At 33.7% G+C, this 25,438-nt stretch overlaps 2 protein-coding genes across 2 annotated transcripts in view; both read left to right on the top strand.

Annotated features, from left to right (window-relative positions):
- LOC147078717 (uncharacterized) overlaps window positions 1-25,438 on the top strand; it is an 869,452-nt gene that overhangs the window by 149,596 nt on the left and 694,418 nt on the right. The gene's annotated exons all lie outside the window — the stretch shown is intronic.
- On the top strand, window positions 606-25,332 carry LOC147078732 (endoplasmic reticulum disulfide reductase DNAJC10-like). The gene is made up of 17 exons (XM_085960397.1): window positions 606-744; window positions 1,500-1,581; window positions 3,671-3,842; window positions 5,644-5,857; window positions 9,507-9,619; window positions 10,121-10,216; window positions 10,536-10,745; window positions 11,988-12,197; window positions 13,503-13,629; window positions 14,507-14,719; window positions 15,719-15,825; window positions 17,124-17,289; window positions 18,294-18,433; window positions 18,577-18,713; window positions 20,116-20,235; window positions 21,172-21,259; window positions 23,235-25,332. Coding segments are annotated over exons 2-17 (2,352 nt in total). The 5' UTR covers window positions 606-744; window positions 1,500-1,579; the 3' UTR covers window positions 23,472-25,332.

Below are 25,438 nucleotides of genomic sequence, written 5' to 3'. Positions count from 1 at the left end.
CAATTATAGTACCGATAGTAAATTATAGTATAGATTATTTTTACACAATATTCATAAAAATATGCAATGTTAGACGTTTCTCTGTTAATTGCAACATTTTTACACACGCATCACTCATGGCGTAGCTCGGTAATAATTAGTTAATTTTCACTAGTGAATAAAATGCAATACACTACGTCTACCAAGAATATTATTTTTGTATTTATTATAGTTATCGGTAATTTGATCGAAATTAATTCTTCATAAGTTTACATTAGTTTACTTCCTAAAACCCCGCTTACCCCTTAGCAAAGCACTATTTTACTTTATCTGGTCTACGCAATATTTTGTTCCTTGTTCAAGTTTAGCGCGCCAAATCAGTGTGAAAAGAGATTGGACTAAATCTCTTTGGTGTGAAAGCTTTTTTCAAAAATGGTGGTGGTCGATAGGAATTAATACACACTATTAATTTCGTGTTCACTGAAATTGATGTTTTAATGATACTATTAACTGAAAAAAAAATATTGCAGTAAAATTGATAAACAAATTAGGTATATTTTAAAAATTCACAGCATCCGACTGACGTGTTACATTATGCCATCTATGGGCTTTTCTATTAGTCTATTGCTCTGCTCTGCGACGGCGACGGCGATCTGCGTGCATGTGTGTTTTGTGCATCTGTGAACTGTCAAACTATTTACTGTCAAAACTCAAGGATTCCTGTTATTTTTCAATTTATAAATTGTGTTAATCATGCAGACGTAGGTTTGTAATCATCCTTTCGATTGCTCTATTTAAGTTTAATTCAGTCTGTACGTATTCTTTGTTGTATAACCAAACTAAACAATACGAATACACTGAATGTTTATAAAAAAAATAATGAAGCATTCTTCCGGCTTCGATTTGAATTTAGATAAGCAAGTTAAAACGATCGTGCCAAATTATGTATTATTAAATAAATACATATAGGAGTTAACTTTTTAAATATAAGCTATCATTTATGTCTAAAAAACAGTTTTTTATCGCAGTGAAAGGTATCAAGAATCTATCAAATCTTTTGATGATTTATTCATAGATTAAACAATTTTTTTTCTAACTTTTAATGATTAATATATTATACTGAATCGTCATATCAATATCTAAAACATCTGGCTGACTGTAATATTAGTAGTTCGATTGTAAATTTATTTTATACAATAGGCAAATGTATTCTCGATTGAATAAACATTTGCTTTCAAATATTAAATGCTCAAGAAAAAAAAAAATCCTAAGTATAGTATGTCATGTAAAGCTCAGCTATTTAAATGGCCTTCAGTTTTATAACTATTTTAGAAGGACGAACTTTCACTAGTATTAAATTTAATGTGTCACCTTTTATAGAAATAATCTTTAAATTATTTAAAAAAAATATATGCCAAACACAATTATTATGTATTGCCTAATGAGAATATTATTGACAGTCCTGCCCACATTTAAAATTATTTACTGCAATAAGTAACTATATTATTATTTTTTTGCAGATATTTTACATCAGCAATTAAATCTACAATAAAAAATTCATCAGACTGATTAACTTGATCTTCATAGATAATAATTAAATATGTAAGTAAATATTATTTATTATTTATTCCCACATTCACTTCTTGAAAGTTTAACTACTATGTGCATCTAATTTTAACTTTTTATTAATTAAAATAAAACACAACATGGTGTCTATTCTATACACAAGGCGACTATCGACCGCTAAAGTAATAATGTGATAGTATTTATTACAAATTTGTATTGAGGTATTATAATTGTTACAATAAGTTAGCCGTCTAAACAGTCAAAACTGTCTATCTCGCTATAAATTATATCACGGCCAAGAGAGGTGCTGTTAAAATATAGCACTTATTGCAACAATTACAACCAACTTATTGTAATTGTTACAATAAGTGCTAATACTTTGATACAAACCTACACTAGTTAGCCGTCGTATTTATCACTTTATCACTTAAGCGGTCGATAAGTACCTATAGAATAAAGTGCGAAAATTATTAGTTTAAGTGTCATGGCCGCCGTCGTGGCGCTGCGATATGTTATGAAAGGCTTGTCAGTATCGTAGTTATCGAAACGGCCACGGTTCACGTTAAACTTGTCGCAGTTTAGATGGAGTACTTATTTCACATATTTTAATAATCTGGTTTCATCCACTTCAATGGGAAAATGACAACCGATGAAACAGACGAAACTGGTTCTGATCATTAAGATATCGACTGTTTAATCTGCGAACCGCGAATTTTTTTTTTTTACAAATAAGCTACAATATGAATTAATACTCTATTTTAGCTTCCCTATTTATATATAAAGAAAATTTATTTAAAGAGAGGAGTTTTTCCATTTGCAATATTGGAAATTTGGCACCTGCATGCAGTTGGCTGTTTTGTTTGAAGAACGATAACGTATTTATTTATAGGTTTAGGAGTTTGAAATTTTGTGTGAGCATGGAAAACATGCTTTATAATGAAATGCCATCAAAAATTTCATTTTTGGTGAAAAGTGCAGTTAGCTGGTTTGCAGATTAAACAGTCGATATGTCGAATACATATTGTGTTTTATTTTAATCAATGCTATGCCCTTCCACCAAGAATATTGTCAATTCACACCATTAAAGAAATAAATCTTTTTATAATTATATATATATATAGGCTTTGATTGCGACCCACTGTAATATTACATTTCTCATTTTTCTCACGCTATTTGTCTCTCTCTCTAATTCTGTTGAAGAACTTTACGATTTTTTTGGAGCCCCCAATAACAGTGTGCATTTTCAAATTTTGTTTCTTAATTAATATATTACCCATTCAATTAATTTGTAAAATATCACATATATTTAGAGAGCATGATGGTATGGTTTATTTTCAACCTGGATTTTGGTTGACGTCCACTTCATGCACAATATAATAATACACCTCCAGAATGATGGTATCCTAGCGTACTTTTTACAAAGATCGGTGGCTAATCATTTGCTCAATCCCTTATTAGGAAGTGGAAAGTAGTCTTAATCTCTCATAAGATGATATTATGATATGATTCTCATATGATTTATAAAAGTTTTCGACACTTCTACGCTATATCTCCACTTCCGATTCTAGATTATAGGTTGTGAGTTTTTATGTCCCACGTCAAATTAGACACGACAGACAGCGAAAACTAAACATCACAGTGCACTCAAAAGTTGATAAATCGGTGGCGTCTTTATAATGCAGAAATACCAAGCTTTGATGAGTATGATAATACTTTGATGAGGCTGTCATTGTACTAAAAATGATAATTCGATAATAAATTTCATAAAACATTTACTTTTAAATAGCAAAAACTTGTTTCTAACGTGTCATACTGCTACATCTTTCCATGCACTGATAAGTAGTGGGCGAAACACCTTCCTCTAAATTAGTGTAAAATGTTCACGTTCCCACACTATTTTTCAATGCGTCTTTGTTTTCCCCAATAGGTTGAATGGATGATTAGCAACCATTACTCATTTAAAAAATTCTAAACATAACCTCCACTGTGCAAAACCACATATTATGTTTATTCTTAACGAAGAAATAGTTTCCTCTTTACATACATCAAGTATATATTCTAATGTTCCTAGCAATTTAATATTTTCTGAGATCAATCGCTAATTAGGTGTTTTAATTTATTTCAGGCTCAATTTATCATTTATCCATTTGGTATTTTGCGTAATCTATTTACCATGTGGTTTGTTAGCTGATGAAGATTTTTATAAACTGCTCGGCATCGAGAAAGATGCAGACCTGCGAGAAATACGGAGAGCATTCAAGAAACTCGCCGTGGTCCACCATCCAGATAAAAATCCGGTAATACAGCCTTCATTTCTATTTATAAATTCTCAATATACAATTCACTTGACACCATGAATACACTGTTAATAATAATTAGCTTATTTTATTGTTTCTAAATGGACAAAAGTCCCTCGCATATTGTAGAACTCAAATTTATTTATTTACATATTATAGAGAACTTCACAAATTATAATTTTAAGACATTCAGAACATGACACTGTACTTTGATATCTACATCGATCAAATCCTTACTTAATGCATTTAGAAGTCAAGCTACATATAAAACAAAAAGGTACGTATAACAATTCATCGTTTGAATGCAGAACTATCCTATGTCTCATATTTTACAGAAGAATTCTTTGAAGTTTAGTTGAAAACCATCTCAAAGTAAAATGGATCTATATTATCAACATAATTTGAACATTCAACTAACAAACTTACTAGGCACCCTTTGTGGTCCATTGCTTAAGGCACTGGATTCTCATTTTGGGGTTCCAGGTTTCCGGTGGGGTCATAATATATTTATGTGATTTTCTCAAACCCTGGGTGTTCATGTGATCATTTTACTTCTACTAGTACATTACTATCATTCGCCCTCATGTACTATTGTAATGTAAAAAAGAATATATATGTACAGGTGGTTCTCATTATCCGAGGGTAATTGGGACCGAAAAAAATACCTCTTAAAACGAATCTGAGAAAAACAGGGTCCAAAATTACTTAGTAAATGGGTTTAATTGGGGCACGTTTAGAAAAGAAAAAGACACGTGAGCAAGACAAAAATAGCATAGGAGTGTGGGATTGAAAGATTGAAAGTGACAGTTGATGACTTGTGTTTTTTACGTGTCTTTATAGTTTTTTTACATTTTTCTGCAAATTTGTAACTGCGGGGACTCGGATAATGAGGACCTCCTGTATATTACTTATATATTTTTTGTAATATAAAATATAAAAAGTTTGTTACTCAAATGAAGATCTATTGTGAGTCATATTTTACGGAAGAGTTAAACAGTCATATTCTAATTTAATCACCATCGGCCTATAACGTAGTGTGCCCCAGGTTAGAATCTTGGGTCTGGCAAGTACACATATTATTTTTCAATTTGTGTTTGAGTCAGAGTATGTTCCTAATATGTTGAGCAAGTGGCTAACATCCATTTCTCGTAAAAACAAAAATCTGCTAGTACAAATATATTCTGCCCATAATATATTATGATCTTATTAGGATCGAACATGGTAAAAAAATATAATATGTATCCATTTTTCCTACTTGGATAGCTTTTGATTAAACACGATTGTGGCAAATGCATACATACACAATATTTATAAAAACTTAAAAAAAAAATTACGCTAATTTCATGAAAACTTTATTTATTCATGAATTCATAACACTGTTTAATTAGAAAGCATTTTTCAATAACTATGTAATAAAAACATAGCCATACTATTATAATGTGACATGAATGAAAAAATGACATACCTACTGGATATAGTTTTATGATTAAAATTTTTTATTCTTGACCCATTTTTTCTGGTAAGTGTGTAGACTGTAGGTCATTCAATAATTTTATTATTTGTGTTCAATGATAAGGTTTCCCCATTTCATACAATTAAAAAATATACATATTTGAGTAGTCACTGATAATGTCTTTATCGTGAAATATTATAATCATTGTAATTACATGCTGTAAATTGTTATAATAATTTTAATATAAACAACTATTTACATAATAAAGATTAAGTTGCAATTGATTCGATCCCATTAATGCAATCAAACTGTGTATAATTATTGTATCTCTTCAATTTCAATTTATAGGATGATCTAGATGCTCACAATAATTTTGTAAAATTAGCTGAGGCTTACGAAATACTAAAAGATCCAACGAAGAGAAGAGATTATGATCTTTACGGGAAGAAGAAGTTCCAGAATCAATCTCCTCCGCAGTATCATAGTTATTCATATTACAGAGATCAATTTGGAATTTATGATGATGATCCTCTTATAGCAACACTAGGAAACGATGACTTTGGTAAGAGACATTTTCAGCAGTTAAAATTACTTTATATCACAGATTTGTTACGCCAATTAAGTGTTTATCTGCTATAAGCACGCTTTATATGACCACGACTGCCAGGCCAGCCATACAAAAATAGCGTATGCAGGCGGTCGACTTTAAAATTACAAACCTATAGAAATAGTTTTAATGTGCCCGAAGTAAGACAACTTGTATGAGTATTTTGCTCTATGATCTAAAATACACATCGTGAGCCTAATACTACAAGGTTCTAAGTGTTCGTCCTTGAAAAAACAAACCCAACAAAGAAGTAGTATTCTAAGCTGCCTCATTGTTACTTTTGTTTCCCCAAGGACAAACACTTAGAACCTTGTAGTTCTCCACTCGCGACATGTCTACTTTAATACTTTGGACGCTGAAGACGCACCTGGCGCGTAATGACCAGGCGGCCGATCAATGTAATTAACGTGCATTTTAAAGGTGGTAATTAAAAAATCATTATCTAGTCAGCAGCGAATGAGTTAAAGGAGGCTGTGATCTACTATCCAATATCAAAACTGGCAGTGATCTACCAGACTCTCTCATTGTTTTTCTTCAAATTGAATAAACGTATTATATTTGGCTGAGACCACTGGAACCCTTACAAATTACACAACACTTGTCTTTGAGTGTCACAAAAAAATACTCAATGTTCCATTAGTCATGGAAATAATATGTTTTGGCATATATTGCACTCGTCAAACTATTGGCTTACTGTAAAAGGAGCCTACTGTGTGACTGTAAATGGAAACTACACCTCAGTTTAAAGCACGGGGATTCACCTCTTCTCTTTCTCTCACTCATGCAACAGGCCCAAGTGATACATGTCGTCATGCAAGCTTCTTCGTGGTTTATTCAAAATTGACTTTCACCTAAGCTGCAAAATACAAATAGGAATGGTTAATACCTCCTTTTCAAAATCTCAATAAAATCATATTATATTACAACTAAACGTACACGCTTTTTCATTTTCACGTCTCAATTCCTGTGAGTCTATGGTGCGATCAACCAAAATTCATTCAGTAATCGTTGCTTTTGACATACCTGACCTAAAATATTAAAGATATCCAGACAGCTTTTGGAATGATGATGAAATAGCAATGATAGATTACGAAAATTTCTCATTAAATTAACCCATCATTTGATGTTCACAATGCATCGTTATTGAAGAGAAAAATCACAGCCTGCTTGATACTTCTATAGTTAATACTTGTGATATAGATAACTTTAAGTCGGCTCGCACATCAGAATTCGCCTCATGCGCCGCATGTCGAAACTGTCGATGTGACGTCATCGTTATCATCATAACACATGCTGTCAAATGGAGCTTCGCAGATTGGTCGAATGCAACTGAACAACAAATGCGACAGGTCGACTATCGACTCTTCTAACATGTTGGATATCGCGAGAGCCGAGAACATGCCAGACCGCGCCTGCGCAAAGCGCTCGATGCAGCCATTTTTAAATCTAGATGTCAGTGCGCGCCCGCTGGTCACTGGGTGCTTGATGAGTTTTGCTGCGATAAACGATCTACTGTGCATGGATATTATGCCTAATAATTGACGGATGAATCCAATATTTTCGCCTTCTGCTTAAAATTCTGCGGTACCAATACATATTAACCCTTTATAGGGCAAAGTATTTTTTCCTTCATTTCAAACCGATCTCTATCATTTTGCATCAGATATTTAATATCTTTAAACAATTTCAATATAAAAATTAAAAATATCTATCAGAAATTTGGAAAAACTATAATTTATGATGGTTTTTTATCAACCAGTGCCCATTCAGGTGTTTTTTTTTTTGATTTTATAATATATTTTTATGATATATAAAACAAATAAACAGGTTGTACATATTATTTATTTAATCATAAGAAAAGTTACAATTCAATTTTTATTTTTTTTACACCCATTTACGTAATACTTTTCGTAAAAGATGGTATGCAAAGCGGTTGATGCACTAAGGTTGATATTTCCATATTTAGTGTATGACTTATAGCTCATAAATGAGGTGGTCGATAAATAAACCGTTCTTGACCTTTGCCCTATAAAGGGTTAATCGCTGTTTCAGCGTCCGATGACATATTTGCGTAATGGGGCTGGCCAGCATACTTATTATTTTGACGTTTTGAGACGTGAGTATCGATAGAGACGCTATGTACATGTCACGTGCTAGAGTGTTTCGTGTGGCTCGGAACTCGGTCGCGTCGAAGGAGGCGAGTTTTGATATGAGAGTTGCCTAAAATAAAAAAGTTGACATCTATAAATTCAATTATTTATTCTCTGAGAATATTCAAATGAGATCCTAGATGAAGATAATGTAAGCGGGTTGCTTTGAATCGCTGCAACCGAAGGGCCAGCGATTGGCTGTGAAAGAAATAGTAATATATGAGAAGGAAAATGAAAAAATAGCAATAGTGACACATTTTGTGAACATTATATTCCCGATAAAATTTTCTCTACATTTCCAACTTGCTGAATAAACTTGTTTCATGTATTGTTTGAATAAAAGATTTTTAATATTTACTAACATAGCATGATTGTTTCAAGTCACATTCATAAATATTTACTTGAAATTATATTTTAAGAGCTGTTAATTTATTACCGTAACATCAGGTGTTTTATAATGTGTCATAAGCAATGCAAACGTAGATAAGGTATAAGTTAACTTTGATAATATGTAGTAAATTCTGCTTTAAAAAATTTTTGCACGCAGCCATTAACAATTTTTAAATTAATTTTAGAAGTTAAAAGAAATGTTACTTTTTTCCTCTATGATATAATTTGTCTAGGGTTTGCAATCTCGGAATCCTGAATCCCGGGATTCCACTTTATTATTTCTTCATCCTGAAATTCCAAAATTGATAATGTTAGAATCTTATGATTAGCTTTCACATGATTTTTATACAAAATAACCAATTTTTTAATGAACCAAAGTTGTATAACATAAGGAAAAATTTTCCTCATTAAGTATTTTAATTATATTGATAGCACTTTTAGCAGTGGACTGTAATTTGAAGGTGATTTGGTGGATTACGGATCTAGAACGGGAGGTTTACACATGATGCCAGACACTGACGTTTATGTTGAGGGGGCTGGCGCGCGATGGAAGCAGTTCGGTGTTCCCGCATCGGTAAACCTACGGTACACTTTGATGGATGATATAGACGCGACGTTCACTCAAACCGTAACAGATTTAGTGCGATGAAAGTCGAACAGATACGTTTTGAGTCACTCGGTAGTTAACGACGGCTAACCTATCAGCAAGCTTGCAACACTTCCGATTTCTGGATATCACTTGAGTTAACTGAATGTTATTTGCAATCACAGTCGATTCATGACCTGTAACTGCCGGTCACTTGTGACAATAATAAATAAGGGTATGAGGTAAGGTGGGGAAATCAGGAATGACGGCCACCATATTTGGCCCAACCAATATTATTGTCATAATGATAATAAAAAAAACTTTATGTTTTTAATATTTTTCATTGACAAAAAGTCATACTTATTCATATTTGAAACAGTAAAAAATTGCCAATATTAATAATTCTACCAAACCCGGGATAAAACATTTTGTCCAGGATTGGAGTTGCTAAAAATCACACACTATTTTTTCTTTTCAGAAAGCAGTGTTGAAGACAGTGTCTGGTTCATAAACTTCTATTCACCATTCTGCAGTCACTGTCACCACTTGGCACCAGAATGGAGAAAATTATCTGAACTTCTTGAGGGTGTTGTGAGTAGCATTTCTTTGTGTAAAAGGAATAGTGAAACAAGTCTAAAATCACTACTTTTTAGGAGAGCCAAAACGTCTTATCTGTGTGAAATTAACACTAATTCAGCGTCATTGATTCGACTTGTCCTCCTTCTCCTTTATGCATCATGGTTAATTTGGAAGATATAACTCTTTTTCAGACTTGTTTTCCTTTTGATTTTATAAGAGGGAAACTATTATGAGGTATACTTTTGTCAGAAAGTCTAGACATGAAAATATTAATGACTCACAAAAACTGGTGACTTATCCAATTATGTATGTCCAATTTATTGTGATAACTGGTTTATGAGCTAATAAAAATGAGTATATTGTTGTACTAATCCGAAAATACGATTTGATTCAAGACTACCTTGAAATGCAAAAATGTCATTTACCGCAATTAATAATTGTTTTGAAATGATATATATATATTTTTATGTTAGAATACTTACTCAAATAAATAATATGATACACGTTTCTCAGGTCAAAATAGGAGCTGTCAATTGCGAAGATGACAGAAATCTTTGCTGGAGGCTACAAATACAGCAATATCCCACGCTTCTATTTTACAATGAAAAGGTATGTCCTTAAGTAATTTACTTCGATATATTTACTGCTTTTAGGATTTAATATAAATGCATGTATATATTTTTTAAATGTATCATTATAATAATAATAATCAAATAATCTCCAAACCACTACTGTATTTTGGTGACGTGAATATTCAGTTTTGACAGCCAATTTCGAGTGGTTCCCTAACTCTACTGGTTTGTCGCTTAAATCTCAGTTTCCCTGAACAACGCACATATGCATTTAAAATGTATATTAGCATACTTGTGATATTAATTTTTGGCAATCCAAGCAAGTATACCCGTAACTAATCTATCTTTTTGTAAAGGCATCTATGAATGATGGAATGGAATATGAAGGAAATACACAGGCTGACGCCATGGAGAGGTTTACAATGCATCACCTATCAAAATTATACACTATCCCCGATATAGATGAGAATATTGATCCGGAAAAATCGCCATGGCTTCTTTTCTTGTGTGCTCCGAATGAACCTTGCCCAGATAAGAATACCAGGATAAAAGTTGCGGCAGTTTTGGTAAGTGGTCATTTTAGAACTACATATTAACAAACGACAAGCTGATGGTAAATCTTTTGAATAACTTTAGAAAGAAATTGGATTGAAACCCACGTCATTCCCCGTCCGGGTGAGCGCTTTTATCCATTAAGTCATTGATCTTTCATCCCTCATTCCTATAATAACTGCGCTATCGGAAATATTTCAAAATCCAGCCGAGGAAAGGCAACCAACTTTGTAATTTAAATCAAAGTAAGATATGTATCACATATGTACCTACTATGTAACATGATTTATAGCTGGTTCCAAGACTTATCCAAATTTAGTTATGATGTCCTTTCACTTGATAATAATTATTAATTAAATTGTTTTATTCAATACTTCATGTACACACGTTTTGAGAATGTAAGATTCTTTTTATTGAAAATACTAAAAATGTTGACAAAAACCTTCATCTGTAGAGGAGCATAAATGTTGAAATTGAAGCAAAAGAGTACCTCTGATCTACTGACTTGTTGTGGTTCATTTGAAGAGAACATCTCACTTCTACTATTATGACATTCCACTATAATTTCACATTCCCCTGTTACTGATTATGATTCTATGTGCAGTATTGCCAAAATACCCCTTGAATACGTATTATAGTGAGATTGGATAGAGTATAATTAAGTTCGACTCAAATTGACATTTCACACATTTCACATATTGCCATATCAAAGTAGATATTTGAATATAAACTTCTGAACCTGTTGTAAGATACTCCCTCTTTTTATGTAGGTGAATAATCATGTAAAACACCGAGAAATGTATTTATGTAGGTTTTGTATACAAAGCAACAGACTTCAAACCAGAACGCGAGCCACTATTTTATTTTTAGAGTTGCCAATAGAAGAAGAAAATAATGGACTCATGCCTGCCGATTCTTAAGACGAAATGCATATAATAAGACTTGCTATTTGGAGTCCAACTACTTTGGAAAATACGTAATTTTGAAAAACTACTGAAACATACTCATTAGAAAAAATTTTGAAACGTAAATTTACTGTGTATGATTCAAACTCATATCATTCACTGTCTGTTCAGTTTTCTCATCCACTAAGGAAACGATTTGTTGATTAGAAAAAATCCTAAAGTTATTTTATTCAGAAATATTGTAATAAATATCGTCACATTATGCCACTGTATATTTATATGTAATCATTTTTTGGTGACTTCTATTGATAAGACCCTGAATGTATAATGAAACTAAATTTGACCTTACAGCGGGGTCTGGTGACGGTTGGTTTCACAGATGACGAAAAAGTCATCTCCAAATTGTCCGGTGACGAATCGTCCAAAATAATATTCTGGCAAGAAAACGAAAGTGGATCACCGATGATGCAGCCAATTGACGGTGATGAATATGGAGACATTGCGGATCAAGTTCTCAATCTATTGCCCGAAGCTCGGAAACTTGATCAAGAAGGGTTCCAAGTAAGTCAAAACCGAGGTTGTATTATATGTATCACATATTTCAGTATAGACAAAAAATGTCTGTATTGAATATGTAAATATTTACATTGTATTGTAAATATTTTTTTTCTGATAGGTATTAAACACTTGAACAAATAAAGACTAGTGGTAGTTGATTCTTAAATTTAGATACATAATGCCAAAGCCATTAAAAGAACCCTTCTCTAGAATACGAAGACATAATATATGAAAGATAAATTAGAAAAAAGACAATTAAAGCAGTGATTATATTAGCTGCAAGTCATTTCACATTGCAGATTAATTTGAAGCAAACTTCATACTATTAATTTTGTTTATTCAGTACTGTATACCAGCGGTGAAGGGTGGACATAGGCTGTTAAGATCCGACATAAAAATGTGCACACTAAACTTTATCAGTCAAATGTATTTGTTTTCATTGAGCTACAATTAAATAAAACCCTGCCTAATCGAAGCCACTAAATAATAGTGAAAAAATATTTAGATATCCAAAAGTATGCCATTAAACCATACATCATTTTAGATATTTTATAAATAGAAGAATATTTTTTTATCGATTATGGTTTGGTTTAGGCAGGGCTTAATAAATTTAAAAAACTAACCCAACACCATCTGTAATATTATGTATTCTTAATTCAACGAAAACAAATAAGTATGCAAAAGTGGGCACTATTGTGTCGGATCGCCCACAGCACACCTAAACTATTATGGTTTAATTGAATTTTAAAAACTAAATAGCATCATCTGCAAATTGTATTCTTAGTTCAATGAAAACAAATAATTATGACTGACAAAGTTTAGTGTGCACTATTTATGTTGAATCTTAACAGCCTTACCTCCAACCCGTTGGTAACCCCAACCTCCAACCCCACTGCTTGATAACCTCCAACCCGCGAGACGCGAGAACTTCACATTTTTTCACTGTCCCAGGTGACTTATATGCTTGTAATATGAGGTTCAAGTCTCACTTGGTCTACCCTTTTTTATAAAAGGTATGTTGTCTAAGGTATTTCTAGCTAAAACCGCAAGCATGTCAACACAGTGTTAGATTCACTTAATCATTCAATTCAATGAATTATAATAATAATATGATAAACCTAACAATTTGAATTTATTATAAATTGAACTTTAACGCGAAACTGGGTTACGAGTAGTAAATTTATCACCATCACTATACTAAAATACCGTGGCATTGGCATGAAGTATTAACACAAAAAGTTATCCCTTTAATGTTGGTTCAAACCTTTTTTGCACAATGCGTCATACGTACTTTCTGATTATTTTTAGGATGCTAGAACACAGTTGAGAATAGGCGCTGAAACACCATGGCTACTTTGCTTTACATTGGGAATGGATACCCAAAAAACAGTCATATTGAAAAAACTTAATGGACTACTTGACGGATTTAATATAGGTTAGAAATTTCAACTGCATATTAAATAGTGTAAACGATGATGCTCATTGTGTAGCTTGTTGCAATATCAAAAGTGAAGATGTTACAGTAGATTTATCTTTTTCGATATTGAGACTGTGTTGTCTATTCTCTTTTCTTGCTCGACATTTCAGACTCGCTACAGAGGCCATTCTTAAAAAATAATGTGTTTTACCTCTGTCTGTTGAAATAATGTTGTGACTACTTGACCGTGCACATTGCTCATAGTAATAAGGCTTGGTCTAGTATCCAGGGTTGCCCTCGGCGGTTGAGCACTGTACATTTTTGCTACATGGCCCACCCATCGGAGATGTAGAGATCCAGGTTATGCCGAATACGCCATTGTTCTCCTTCTAGTATAGGCTCATATATCCTATGAAGCACTTTCTTCTTAAACATATTGAGTGCATGCTCATCGGCCTTGGTGAGAATTCAGAGAATTCAACACTTCGACCTGTAAGTCAGTATTGGTCGGATTTGTGTCTTCTGTCTATTGACTCTGCCTAACCAGGAGATTTGGCTATCTTCAGTTTCGTTGTTGGCGACATTATTTGAATATCACTGGATAATTGTATTTTTTGAAGCCACTCTCACAACCGGCATTAATACAATATTTAAGTGTCATCTTGAAAAGTAGATTGATGACACCCAGGTTTTTTACATTCATAAATGGAAAATGGAGGAATCTTTTAGTAAAGATTTCTAATCGATAGGATCATTTACAACAGTAATTTTTTGAAGAACTTTGAATCGAGACCTCATGCTTGGAGTACCCGACTGCCACCAATAAATACATCGAATGGTTTTTATTAAAATAATTGCATGTGTTTATTAAATTGATTAATTTTTGTCTCAAAAGGTGAAGTGAACTGCGCCAAAAGCAGTGACCTTTGTGCATCACTTCATATCTCACGTTATCCCACATGGGCCATATTGAAAAAAGGCGGAGCATTCGAAGTGCACAATGGAAGATCATCACTTCACACCATCGAGAAATTCGCTCGTGAAACACATGCTGCCACCAATTTGCACGCTCTATCGCCTCAAGATTTAAACAGAATTATGGCGGAAGGTGAGAAAAATGTTGGATTATAACCGGACAAATCGAACTACTAAAATAAGAGATTTTTTATTACACGATTTGATAACAATTTTTTTATTATGGTCAATCGGTAACTATAGAAAAATATTCTCTCCATTGACAACATTCCATACAATGTTTTTATTTAAAAATTAAAATGCCTGGCTGCTGGTTTTGGTTACATATTTACGATTTTATGTGATTGTTCATTTTATTTAAAAAAAACGGAACTGTTCGGTTATCAGGAATACAGCGGAAAACACATTTTGAAAATAGCCGATAAACTGGATTATTTCTTAGGTTAACCTAAGCAAACCTAACCAAACCTAACCTAACCTAACCCTACCTAACCTAACCTAAACTAACCCAAACTAACAAATAATCCAGTATATTGGGTATTTTCAAAATGTGTTTTCCGCTGTATTCCTGATAACCGAACAGTAGCAAAAAATCTTTTAAGCTTGTATCCTATGGCATTTTTATCTTAGTGCAGTCAGTTTTCAATTATTATATCTTTCAGAACTAATTCACCATATAAGTATATCGTCGTTCAGCATGCAATGCCGCGTTAGCGACCATTTTACCGAAATGTATGTTTTGACGCCATTCGTTTCAAAATATAAATCTCCACGTATGTCCATTCATAGAATGCTGGATATTTGTTTAAATTGACGTTTTAATAGGCATTTTGTAACACCGCATATGTGATTTGCAAGGCAACACCGCGAATGTGTCGCGCGTTTTTTCTTTCTCCTGCACAATTTTGTTTTTGTCGCTAAAGCGGTATTGTGTGCCGAACGATGATATTTATTAAAAAAAAAAAACACCTGAAATTCCTGGTCATAAGTCGACTGATTACATTAAGGGTTTGAAATAATCAATTGCATTTTCTTGAGTCTTTTTTACTTAGGATACATTGGCTCAGGTACAGATATTCAAAATCAACATAAATACGTAATTAAAAATAGAGTAATTTATTGTTTTTGACAGGAACGCCATGGATTGTTGGATGGCTTTTAACAGGTTGCCCACCTTGCAAAAAGATGTTGCCAGCTTTGAGAAAAGCGAGTAATTACTTTACACCAGATGTAATTCAGGTAAATCAATAGATAACTGTGAAACCATTATATTACCTCCTTTTATTATTATCGTTTCCTCTCTTGAAAAGAGCATATCGTCGATGAAACTAGAAAATTGTGTAACTCCAAAAACACTACTCTACGGGAGAGACAAAAAACATTATGGTTTCCTATACAAATATATGGTTACGGATTTAAATCATTTAACCATGATTTAACAATGTTACAATTTGTTTGGAATTACATCATTTGCAAGACGGGTAGATAACTAGACCACATTCAAAGTCAATTTTCGATTAAAACGGAGTTACACATTTTTCTAGTTTCACCGATGATATGGGGTTTTATGGAAAAGAGGTATAACTACAGGTTTTTTTTACGAGGATTGGTACATTTACCCAACGCATTGAGTATATATTATACTGTATCAAAAACATGTAATTTTTACCAGACATGCGATTGAAATCCTACCCATGGTTTCAGAGGTGGTTGCTTTACGAATTATACTGAATAATCCAGTTCCATTTCCAGGGGGGCAATTTGGAATCACTTGTAATTTCCTATCTATAATAATATGGTATATTTTTTTATCTATGGAAATGGCCGTCATTCGATCGCTGGTTGAATTGTGGAAATATGCTGCAAGTCGTGAAATTATACTATTTCAATATAACCATAAAAAACCTCATCATAGTTTGTCTGTCTGAGTTATTTATGATAAGTTAAAATGTATTTACTTAGTAAAAAGCAGAGCATCTGTCATATTCTTTTTCGCTTACTTTGACATCAATATAGTATTCACTGCTATAGGTTTTACAGCATATAGCGCGGGGTCTCCGAATACTTTCTCGCTCGCACATCGGACGTCACCTACAGTCAGCGCGAACGTCCCCACCACCGCGCGTCCCCGCTATCTGGCGTCCCCCACCGAAGCGCACCGGCGTTATCACCTGGACGGCAAGGAAGGGGCCGCCTAGTTTGCTATATAAGGCAATGCACGGCCTTGAACAATCAGTTAACTTTGGGCCGGACTTGGCCCTGACTCAGCTTAGCATAGTAGTCTTGCTTGCTCTGACAACGGTATACACGGTTAGCCGTGACTCTATCAGAGTGCAGTGAGCTATTGTGGTGAGCGAGGCACAAGCTCAGGTTTCGCCATAGTTCCACCGTCAACATCACAACGAACTCTTTACAAATTTATTAAGGAAGTCCCTGAATTTACCCTTATAAGCATAGATTTATATTTTAGCTGGATCACAAACGTCAGTTTTCAAATTGTCAATTAATTTTACACATAAAACAATCTTTCTTTCTAGTTTGGAACCGTGGATTGTGCAATCCATTCACATGTATGCTCTCGCTACAATGTACACAGTTACCCGACAACGGTAATATACAATGCGAGTACTGTGAACACATTTCAAGGAGAATCCAACGAGCAGGCAATCGTAGAATTCATTAGGATGATGAAATCTAATTATGGTAATTAAAAATCATTATTTTATTTGAATATAATGTCACTGGACGCACTTGCACAAATAAATAACCTTAGGTAACTAGAAGAAGAGATAAATTTCAATTTAAAACCATTCAAGAATCCAAATGTCATACGTATTCTTGAATATGGGTCTATTATCTGGAGTCCTTATGAAGTTTCATACAAGTTTATTTTAGAGCGCGTCCAGAAGAAATTTCTTCGATATCTTTATTTTGAGACATTTAACTATTACTTTTCGACTGCCTTTCTATAAGGCATGCTCACTTTTCACTCTCTTGAATCTCGTAGGTCACTTCTGCTGTTGAAACATTTTTGCCTGCTATCACGAGGGATGGTTTCCAATCCTGGCATCCTAAAGAATTTAAATATATATGCACCTGTCAATTACCTATGTGGTACCAGCCATGACCTATTCTTGGTTATAACAGTGTTTCCTTGAGTCAAACCTATCAGGCACCATTAACAAGGGGTACAAGACTAATCAATGTGCTCCCTAAAGACATAGACATTTTCAATGATGTACTTTGCATTTTGTTTTTGAAACTTTATTTTATTGTATAAAATTGTTTTTTTTTCTTCTCGTGAGAGTAATATTTGTTATAATGTAAATCTCATGTTTTGAACATCTTGAATTTTGATTTGTTATGTCATGTTTACTTAAATAAATAAATGTCTTTAAAGTTGTTGCTAATGAAATATCTTGATGACTTATCTGTTTTTGGAAATAGAACACCTCAAATAATTATAACCAAATGATGTACTGTACTTACTTTAATAATAATCAGGATGGATTTTACAAGTAGGTTTTAAAAAAGCAACTCCACTCCACTTTGACAAAATTGTGGGTTAGGATTATTCATTTTGAGGGTAGTATAACTGAGGATTCTATTTATGGTACTGTAATAACCTCTAAGAATCGATCATTTTTATTGTCGAATATATCTCAAAATATCAGTCATGAAATATAATATGTTATTTTTTTTTTTAGTGAAGACACTGAATATGAATAATTTCCAAGAGGAACTTGGGAATAAGGCTGAATCTCATTTGTATGTAGTGGAATTTTATGCGCCATGGTGCGGTCCTTGTCAAAAACTTCAACCTGAATGGCGGAAGATGGCAGAAAAGGTTAGTCAATTATGTTCATTTATTCATACATACTAATTTCAAATTGACAGCATATTAACATAAGTCAGGAGTGACTGTGGTGATGAACAAAAAATATATGTATTACATGCAATCAGTTGGTTTATTTGTTGAATTATTTTTAGCTTTCACATTTGAAAAAAGTATTCGTCGGTGCGGTGAATTGCGAATTGCAAGTGGAACTCTGTTCTCAACAAGGAATAAGATCCTATCCAACCATAAGACTCTACCCAACAGGATCTCGAGGGCTCAATACGATGGCGTAAGTTTAATATTATATTTTAATAGCGTCTGTACACGTGCATGGATTTACTTGCACCAATAGTGTGTATTTTAAACTATCGCAATAATAACTGTTTACACGTAAAAGTGCTGACTGTCTCTCCAATCTTATTGTTGTCATTTTATGGTGCTATTTAACAGATTCAGACAGGTTCGTAGATAATCGATAAAATATTCTGTGCAGTGTAGTTCGTATTTCTTCCGGCAGGTTCGCCACTATCGTTCTATTGTGCATGCGCACCCACCATGCAAGAGTCAATTATTGCAGGAAAATTCAGAATTCTATTCTCTAATTCTATTGGATTCCCCACCCGCCTCCCATAACAGTATTATTGTAGCACTACAATGGGCCATGAGGCCCATTGACACTAGTGTAGTGAAACAGTTTGTTCTCAGTCTTTTATTCAGTTAACATACAAGCAAGCGGTTGTCTCGTCTTCCATGCAAATTCTAATTATGTGCAAATTATGATCTGGCTCAAATTCTATGTTATAAATTCCCTTTTCTGATTTCTTTTGCAGCTCATAATGAACTTACATCTGCTTATGTAGGAAATGTAATATATTACAGAAATAAAAATCATAAATCGAATAGTTATCCAAGTTATTATTGATACATGCATACGCCTATCAATGTTCCCTGTAAGGTGTGCGCGCGCACACCTACCAAAATGTGTCTGCACACATATTTTCATCCCCTTTGCCAGATTTTAGTTTTACTCGAATGCATGAAACCATCACTTGCACAATTCTTCGACTCATTTCTCGGAAGGCGAAGGTCAAGTGCGACTAACGCGGGCATGCAAGTGATATTTTACGTAAAGTGGGATCACTATATCCGTCCCATTCTATCGCGTGCCAAAGTATACAAAAAGAAGATACGTATTTTAGTGTTTATCAATGACCACCCATGTGCCGGGTCCTCTATATTTCTTAGTCTTTGACGTCATGTTTCAACTTGCAAAAAACATTGTCGGTAGGCACAGTCTCATAGTAGTCTTTATTGTGAAAGCGTCACAGTTCTTACAATATTTTTTAAACGGTAAAATGTTCATGCCAAAAAGCAGTGTTTTTTACTTAATAAATACCTTAAAAGTAAAGTTTTAATGAAAAATTGTATGTGTGTGTTTGTGGGGGGGAGGGTTGTAAATTTTCCGTACCGGAGGACACCAACCCTAGTTATGCCACTGCTCAGATGCATTGATTATCCGCACACGCAATAGAAAAATTAGAGGGAACGTTGATGCCTATGTAGTTTGACAATCAATATAAGGATGCTTTGTGACTTATAACAGCCTGACATCTTTATGTATCTCACCAATTAAGAATATTTTTTATAAAATAATAACATTAATGTGATAATATGTAATTATATATTTTCAGAATATATTCCAGCCATAATAGAGACTCAACCTCTTTACACAAATGGGTACTTTCATTCATACCATCATCGATTGTCAATCTCAATAGCAACAACTACAGAACTAGTCTTCTCTCCAAAAGGTTAGTAATTATATATCTAAAATAAAAATTAGTAATGTTAAGTATATTCAACTCTCTATGATGTAGAATATGTTTTGGTGTGCTGTGATCTTTATCGGTGAGTTACGGCTTCGAATCTTGCTAACTGCATTCAACAATGGAAACTTAAGCGCGAACTATATTATGGTGCATGTTGTCTACAATCACGTGACATCACAATAAGCTGCCGCTACGGGAAAAAGTGTGTAATGTCGTTTAAAATGTTATCAGCCTGATACTCCCATCCCGTAGCATATTTTGAACCTTTAAATGAACATTGTCAGTTAGCAAAATCTGCCGAAATCACCAAAACAACAATGAGGTCACCTCACGTTGAACTGCACTGCATCGACACCTGCATGACTCAATGAACGTTTTTATAATCTTCTACATGCCTACACTTTTCGACTGTCATATCAAATCACGTTTTTTTGTTTTTAGCGGTTGGCACTATGTATTATCTATAAGAATGTTTCTATTATCTATGGTCTGCAGGTTGGGTTCTGTTCAAAATATTATCTATGAATATAATAATTTTAACATACACACACGTAGAAGCTGTTAAAATTAATTGAAATCAGCATGAATAATAATTCAAAATACTAATACATTAGAGTTGGCACTATCCATCATTGAATTTACAGAGGTGGAGGTCATTCAAAATATTCTGCAAAATGACGAAACCATAAACTAAATTTGTCGCCGTGACAGCGTGATAGTCCGCGACATGCACCATAATATATTTCGCGCTCGCGTCTCCAAATACTTATCGGACCAGACGGTTTAGTATCAAAAACTTTTGATCGGTCAAAGTCATAAGACATAAGTCTTAAGACATCTTAGTAGGGAAACTTTAATATGTTTGTCTCCTAATATTGCTCATTCTGTGACATATTTTCAATAATTTACTTTTTTCAGAGAGGATCGTACATGGGTCATCATGTATTTCGCACCGTGGTGTGGATTCTGTCACCAATTTGAACCAGAGTTCGTAACCGCTATACAGGTTTGTTAATACAGACATTTTAAAAATATATTCATGAAAAATCTAATCATAAAATGGAATTACTTGTGACCACGGTTATTTGTTATCTTTGTCGGTATTTGGATTGTGGTTGAGTTCATTCTTCTTCTTTCTTCCTCTTCATTTCAGGCTCATTCTCAAAAGATAATAACACTAGATATAATAAGTGTATTGTTAGGTGTACGAATCTTAATATTGCTCAAAGAAATGTGTATATCAAAAAAATTGGAACCCTAACAATATTAATTGGAACCTCAGTTTATGACATCAGATAAAGCTACCGGCTTTTTCAGCAAAGTCCAATGTCCGGTCTGGCAAAACAGGTCTCCATTTTAGACATCGTCGCTGTCACCTAACCATGACATTTTTCGACACACTATTCTCTGACCAGTGTTCACATTCGTACACCAAACTGTATACCTACTTTTATACATTGTTTCTTGAGAATGGCCTCTGCAATAAGCCTGGAATGTCGAAGAAGAAATGAAAATAAAAAACACATGGTGAAAACTCAAATAGTAATAAAGATATAAATGAATGATTAATTACAATGCATCAATTTGAAGGAATTACTTTAAAATACAGTAATACCCCGAGTTACACGGTTCTTGATCCGAAACTTCAGACCCAGCTCCACCAGAAAAGCACATGACAATTGCAACCTCGACAGAAGCTCTCAGCTCATTTGAAAAGGCCTTAAAAATTTTAGGAAACATAGACACCGAATCATCTATAGCAGTGCTCCGCAACCTTTTCTCACCCACGGCACACCAAAGGTCTTCCCAGAATTCCGCGGCACACCATACGTTAAACAATTTATACACCAAAACATGGACCCCACATCCTGAAGGGGGTCCCCCTACCTATCGCTAAGGTTAAAGACAGTGTGATACTCTAAAATAGCGTTTTTCAAATGGTGTTCGAGGTAAAATTAATGGTACTGATTCATGTATGTATAGAAATTGTATTTATTAATACATCCACTTGAGTTATGATTGGTTGTCGGATTAAGAATAATTATTTGATGAGTAGTGACATAATAATAATAATAAATTTTATCCTACAACCGCATGTTTTAAAATATTAATAGTGGCGTAGTAAAATAGCGCCGCAGGCGACTTTTTTTACTATAAGCGCAAATTTGTAATTTGTGTTCAAATATGCTTTTATTTGTGTTCAAAGGTACTCAAATATATTACCAGCCATGTACGTAAAAAAATTTGGGAGCAAAGCACCGCGGCGCACCTTGCATCGTCTCGCGGCACACCGGTTGCGGAGCACTGATCTATAGCCATCGACATCAAAATAACTTTTTTATGTTTCATATTAATATGTACAAAATCTGTATTTATTTTATATGGAAAGTTGTATGTACCCCAACTTACGCGCATTCGACTTTTCGTCGGACCCACCTATCATGTAACTTCAGGGTACTAATGGAAAAGAAGTGGCCATATGAAAATGAACCAATTTTCCTTATGTACAAATTGTACCATAAAAAAAAAGATTGATGCCTTTGAGATGTGGTGTTGGAGGCACATGCTAGTCTTCCAAGGACAGCAAACGGGATGAATATTTCCATCTTGAAAAAAAATATATGTGAAAGAGCAGTTCTCGTAAGGTATGTCTCCAAAGGGTTCCGTACCTTCAGCTATGTAGACAGTGGAATGCAGGGATTGTTGGAGACACATAACTAGAATATTTAAAAGGAGTTACGATCCTCAACAGTACGGGATATGAAAACGAAGAAGAATTTAATATGTTAAAATATTTTCAGTTTCACCGCAACTTGTGGTTTTAACGATTTTTCGGGGTTCGATACCATGCTCACAGCAAGCACAATTTCCACGTCACAAACCAAAATATGATATTCTACACACAATGTGTTCATGAATGCCATATAATTTTTATTCTAGTTTAAAATAATCTAACTTGATGGTTTTTATATTTTTTCCAGAAACTAGAAGATATAGTTGTAGGCGGTAAAGTAGACTGTCAAAGGGACGGAGCGCTATGCCAAGAAGAAAATATAGGAAGCTATCCAACTGTTAAACTCTTTCAGAGGATCGACGGCGTCACCAAGATGTCAGGCGGGATCACGATTGAGGGCTACACGCAAGATGCGCTGTACTCTGAAATAAGAGCACACGCTGCGAACGCCTACATCACACCAATAGATCATGATGAACTATAAATTTTGGATAGAATAATAGAATTTAATATAAAACAATATTGTGAAATTTACGGCTATCTCGCTTACTAATTATTAAAACACATTAATTTAATTAGGAATAATCCGTGGATAATACAAATATTATCTATTTTTTTTTATAAACTGACAATAACAAAATCTCAAAACCCCATATGATGCCTACAATGTATATGATATTTAAAATTTTTTGTATATACTCTTAAATGAATGTTTGAGGTCTGATGTATTTATTTATTTTGTGAATGACTGTAGATTCAGATAGTCGTTTAAAACAAATGTTAGAAACTAATATAAAAAAAATATCGGTATGTGTACTTATGTACGCGCGTTAGAAGTTATATTTCTTTGGGGTAACAAAACGAAAACAAAACTTGTGATAACCTGGATTCTTCGACTAGCTCTTAATTATCTTGTTAAATTACACACTCAAGAAAAAGGACCGCTTATTGGAACGCCGTTGGTTTATTTCTATACACTTTAACTTATATTACTAAATTATATAATGGTTTCTCATTGCTTTTATTTTTAAAGTACCAAATGCCAATCTGACATATAATTGTTTGTTTATGTAAGGAATTAGAAATGGCCCAACGGAACTATTCTTCGTACATATAATAATAAATTCGCTGCCTAGGCAATGGAATAAACTATAATATTATACTGTATAATCGTCACGATTGCATTATCATACCGTGGCGTAAAAGCAGTGCGTTCGGCTGATAACCGAACAATCGTGGTTCGAATCCAATCAAGTGCGATTTTTTTCGTGTGAAAAAATAAATTATGTGTTACATGTCACACGCCAAAAATACACTCTGATCTGATTTTCCAAACGCGCCTAAAGAAGTGTAACTTCAAAAACCCTTATCTGTCAACTGTATATTGATTTTGGTTATCAAGATATTATCCTTTTACAGTAGAACCTCGATATAACGGACTTCGGATATAACAGACAAAATATCCGGCCAAATGTGAAAATTGTTAAAAACATCCTGTTAATGTTATACATGGTTAAATCCAAGTGTCACCGCTTGTTTGCGCATGATAATCATGTGACACGTATCGCCGTCTCTGCTGTAGACTGAATGTATCACTGACGTTTGCAACACTGGCCGCTAATTCACACAGCTGCACAATAGTTTAATTTGTTTACTGGAAGCGAATGGATGCATTTATTACTTAAATCAATAAGTTTACAATGGATGGAAGTAGATGAAGGTGACTCTGGGTATCACAACATCACTGAAAGTGAAAATAGTTTTGGAAAATGAGGATGGAAGTGAATATAGCGAGAAAGAAGAAACAACACGCCCAAAAACAAGATCGCATCTTGACGATCTAACATTTATTGACTATTCGTCATATAATGAAATTCAACTAGATTACCAAAAGCAACTGCGTCAACATCGAACATTAACATCACTCCACAACGGTTGTGTCTGGAGATATCATCCGAATACGAATAAACGGGATTTTGTTTGCGTTTTTATATAACGGAATTTCGCTTTTAACGGACATCCCCTCACCCACATTGATCCATTATATTGAGATTCTACTGTACTGCAATAAACCATTCATAGGTTTATTTATAATGAATTAAATTTATTAGTGATTTTTAATATGTTTTGTAAAAGTATGATTATTCAATATCAGGAGACCAATAAATTGTCATCATTAGTATGGAGATCATTCCCATAAATCAAATATATATAATATGGTTGTAATGGTAGAGAATGAAATGTTTATATTATTTTTCACTGATTTAATTTTAATGAGATACCTACTAAGTACCTATGTATTTATTAGATAATTCTCTGTGCAAAAGGAAAAAAGAGGTAAGCATAAAAAATAAATATAAAATGAGTTTGTGCATGCCAAATTAATTATGATGCAACTATGCGTAAAATGAAAAAAGGTTCACTCAGTTTGGATGCGGTAATGGAAGCGGT

The sequence above is a fragment of the Rhyacophila brunnea genome, unplaced genomic scaffold, assembly GCF_057557595.1.
Source record: "Rhyacophila brunnea isolate RB1 unplaced genomic scaffold, BYU_Rbru_1.0 scaffold_11, whole genome shotgun sequence".
Taxonomy (NCBI): domain Eukaryota; kingdom Metazoa; phylum Arthropoda; class Insecta; order Trichoptera; family Rhyacophilidae; genus Rhyacophila; species Rhyacophila brunnea.
The sequence above is the reverse complement of the archived record's forward strand: the minus strand, read 5'-3'. Positions and strand labels throughout refer to the sequence as shown.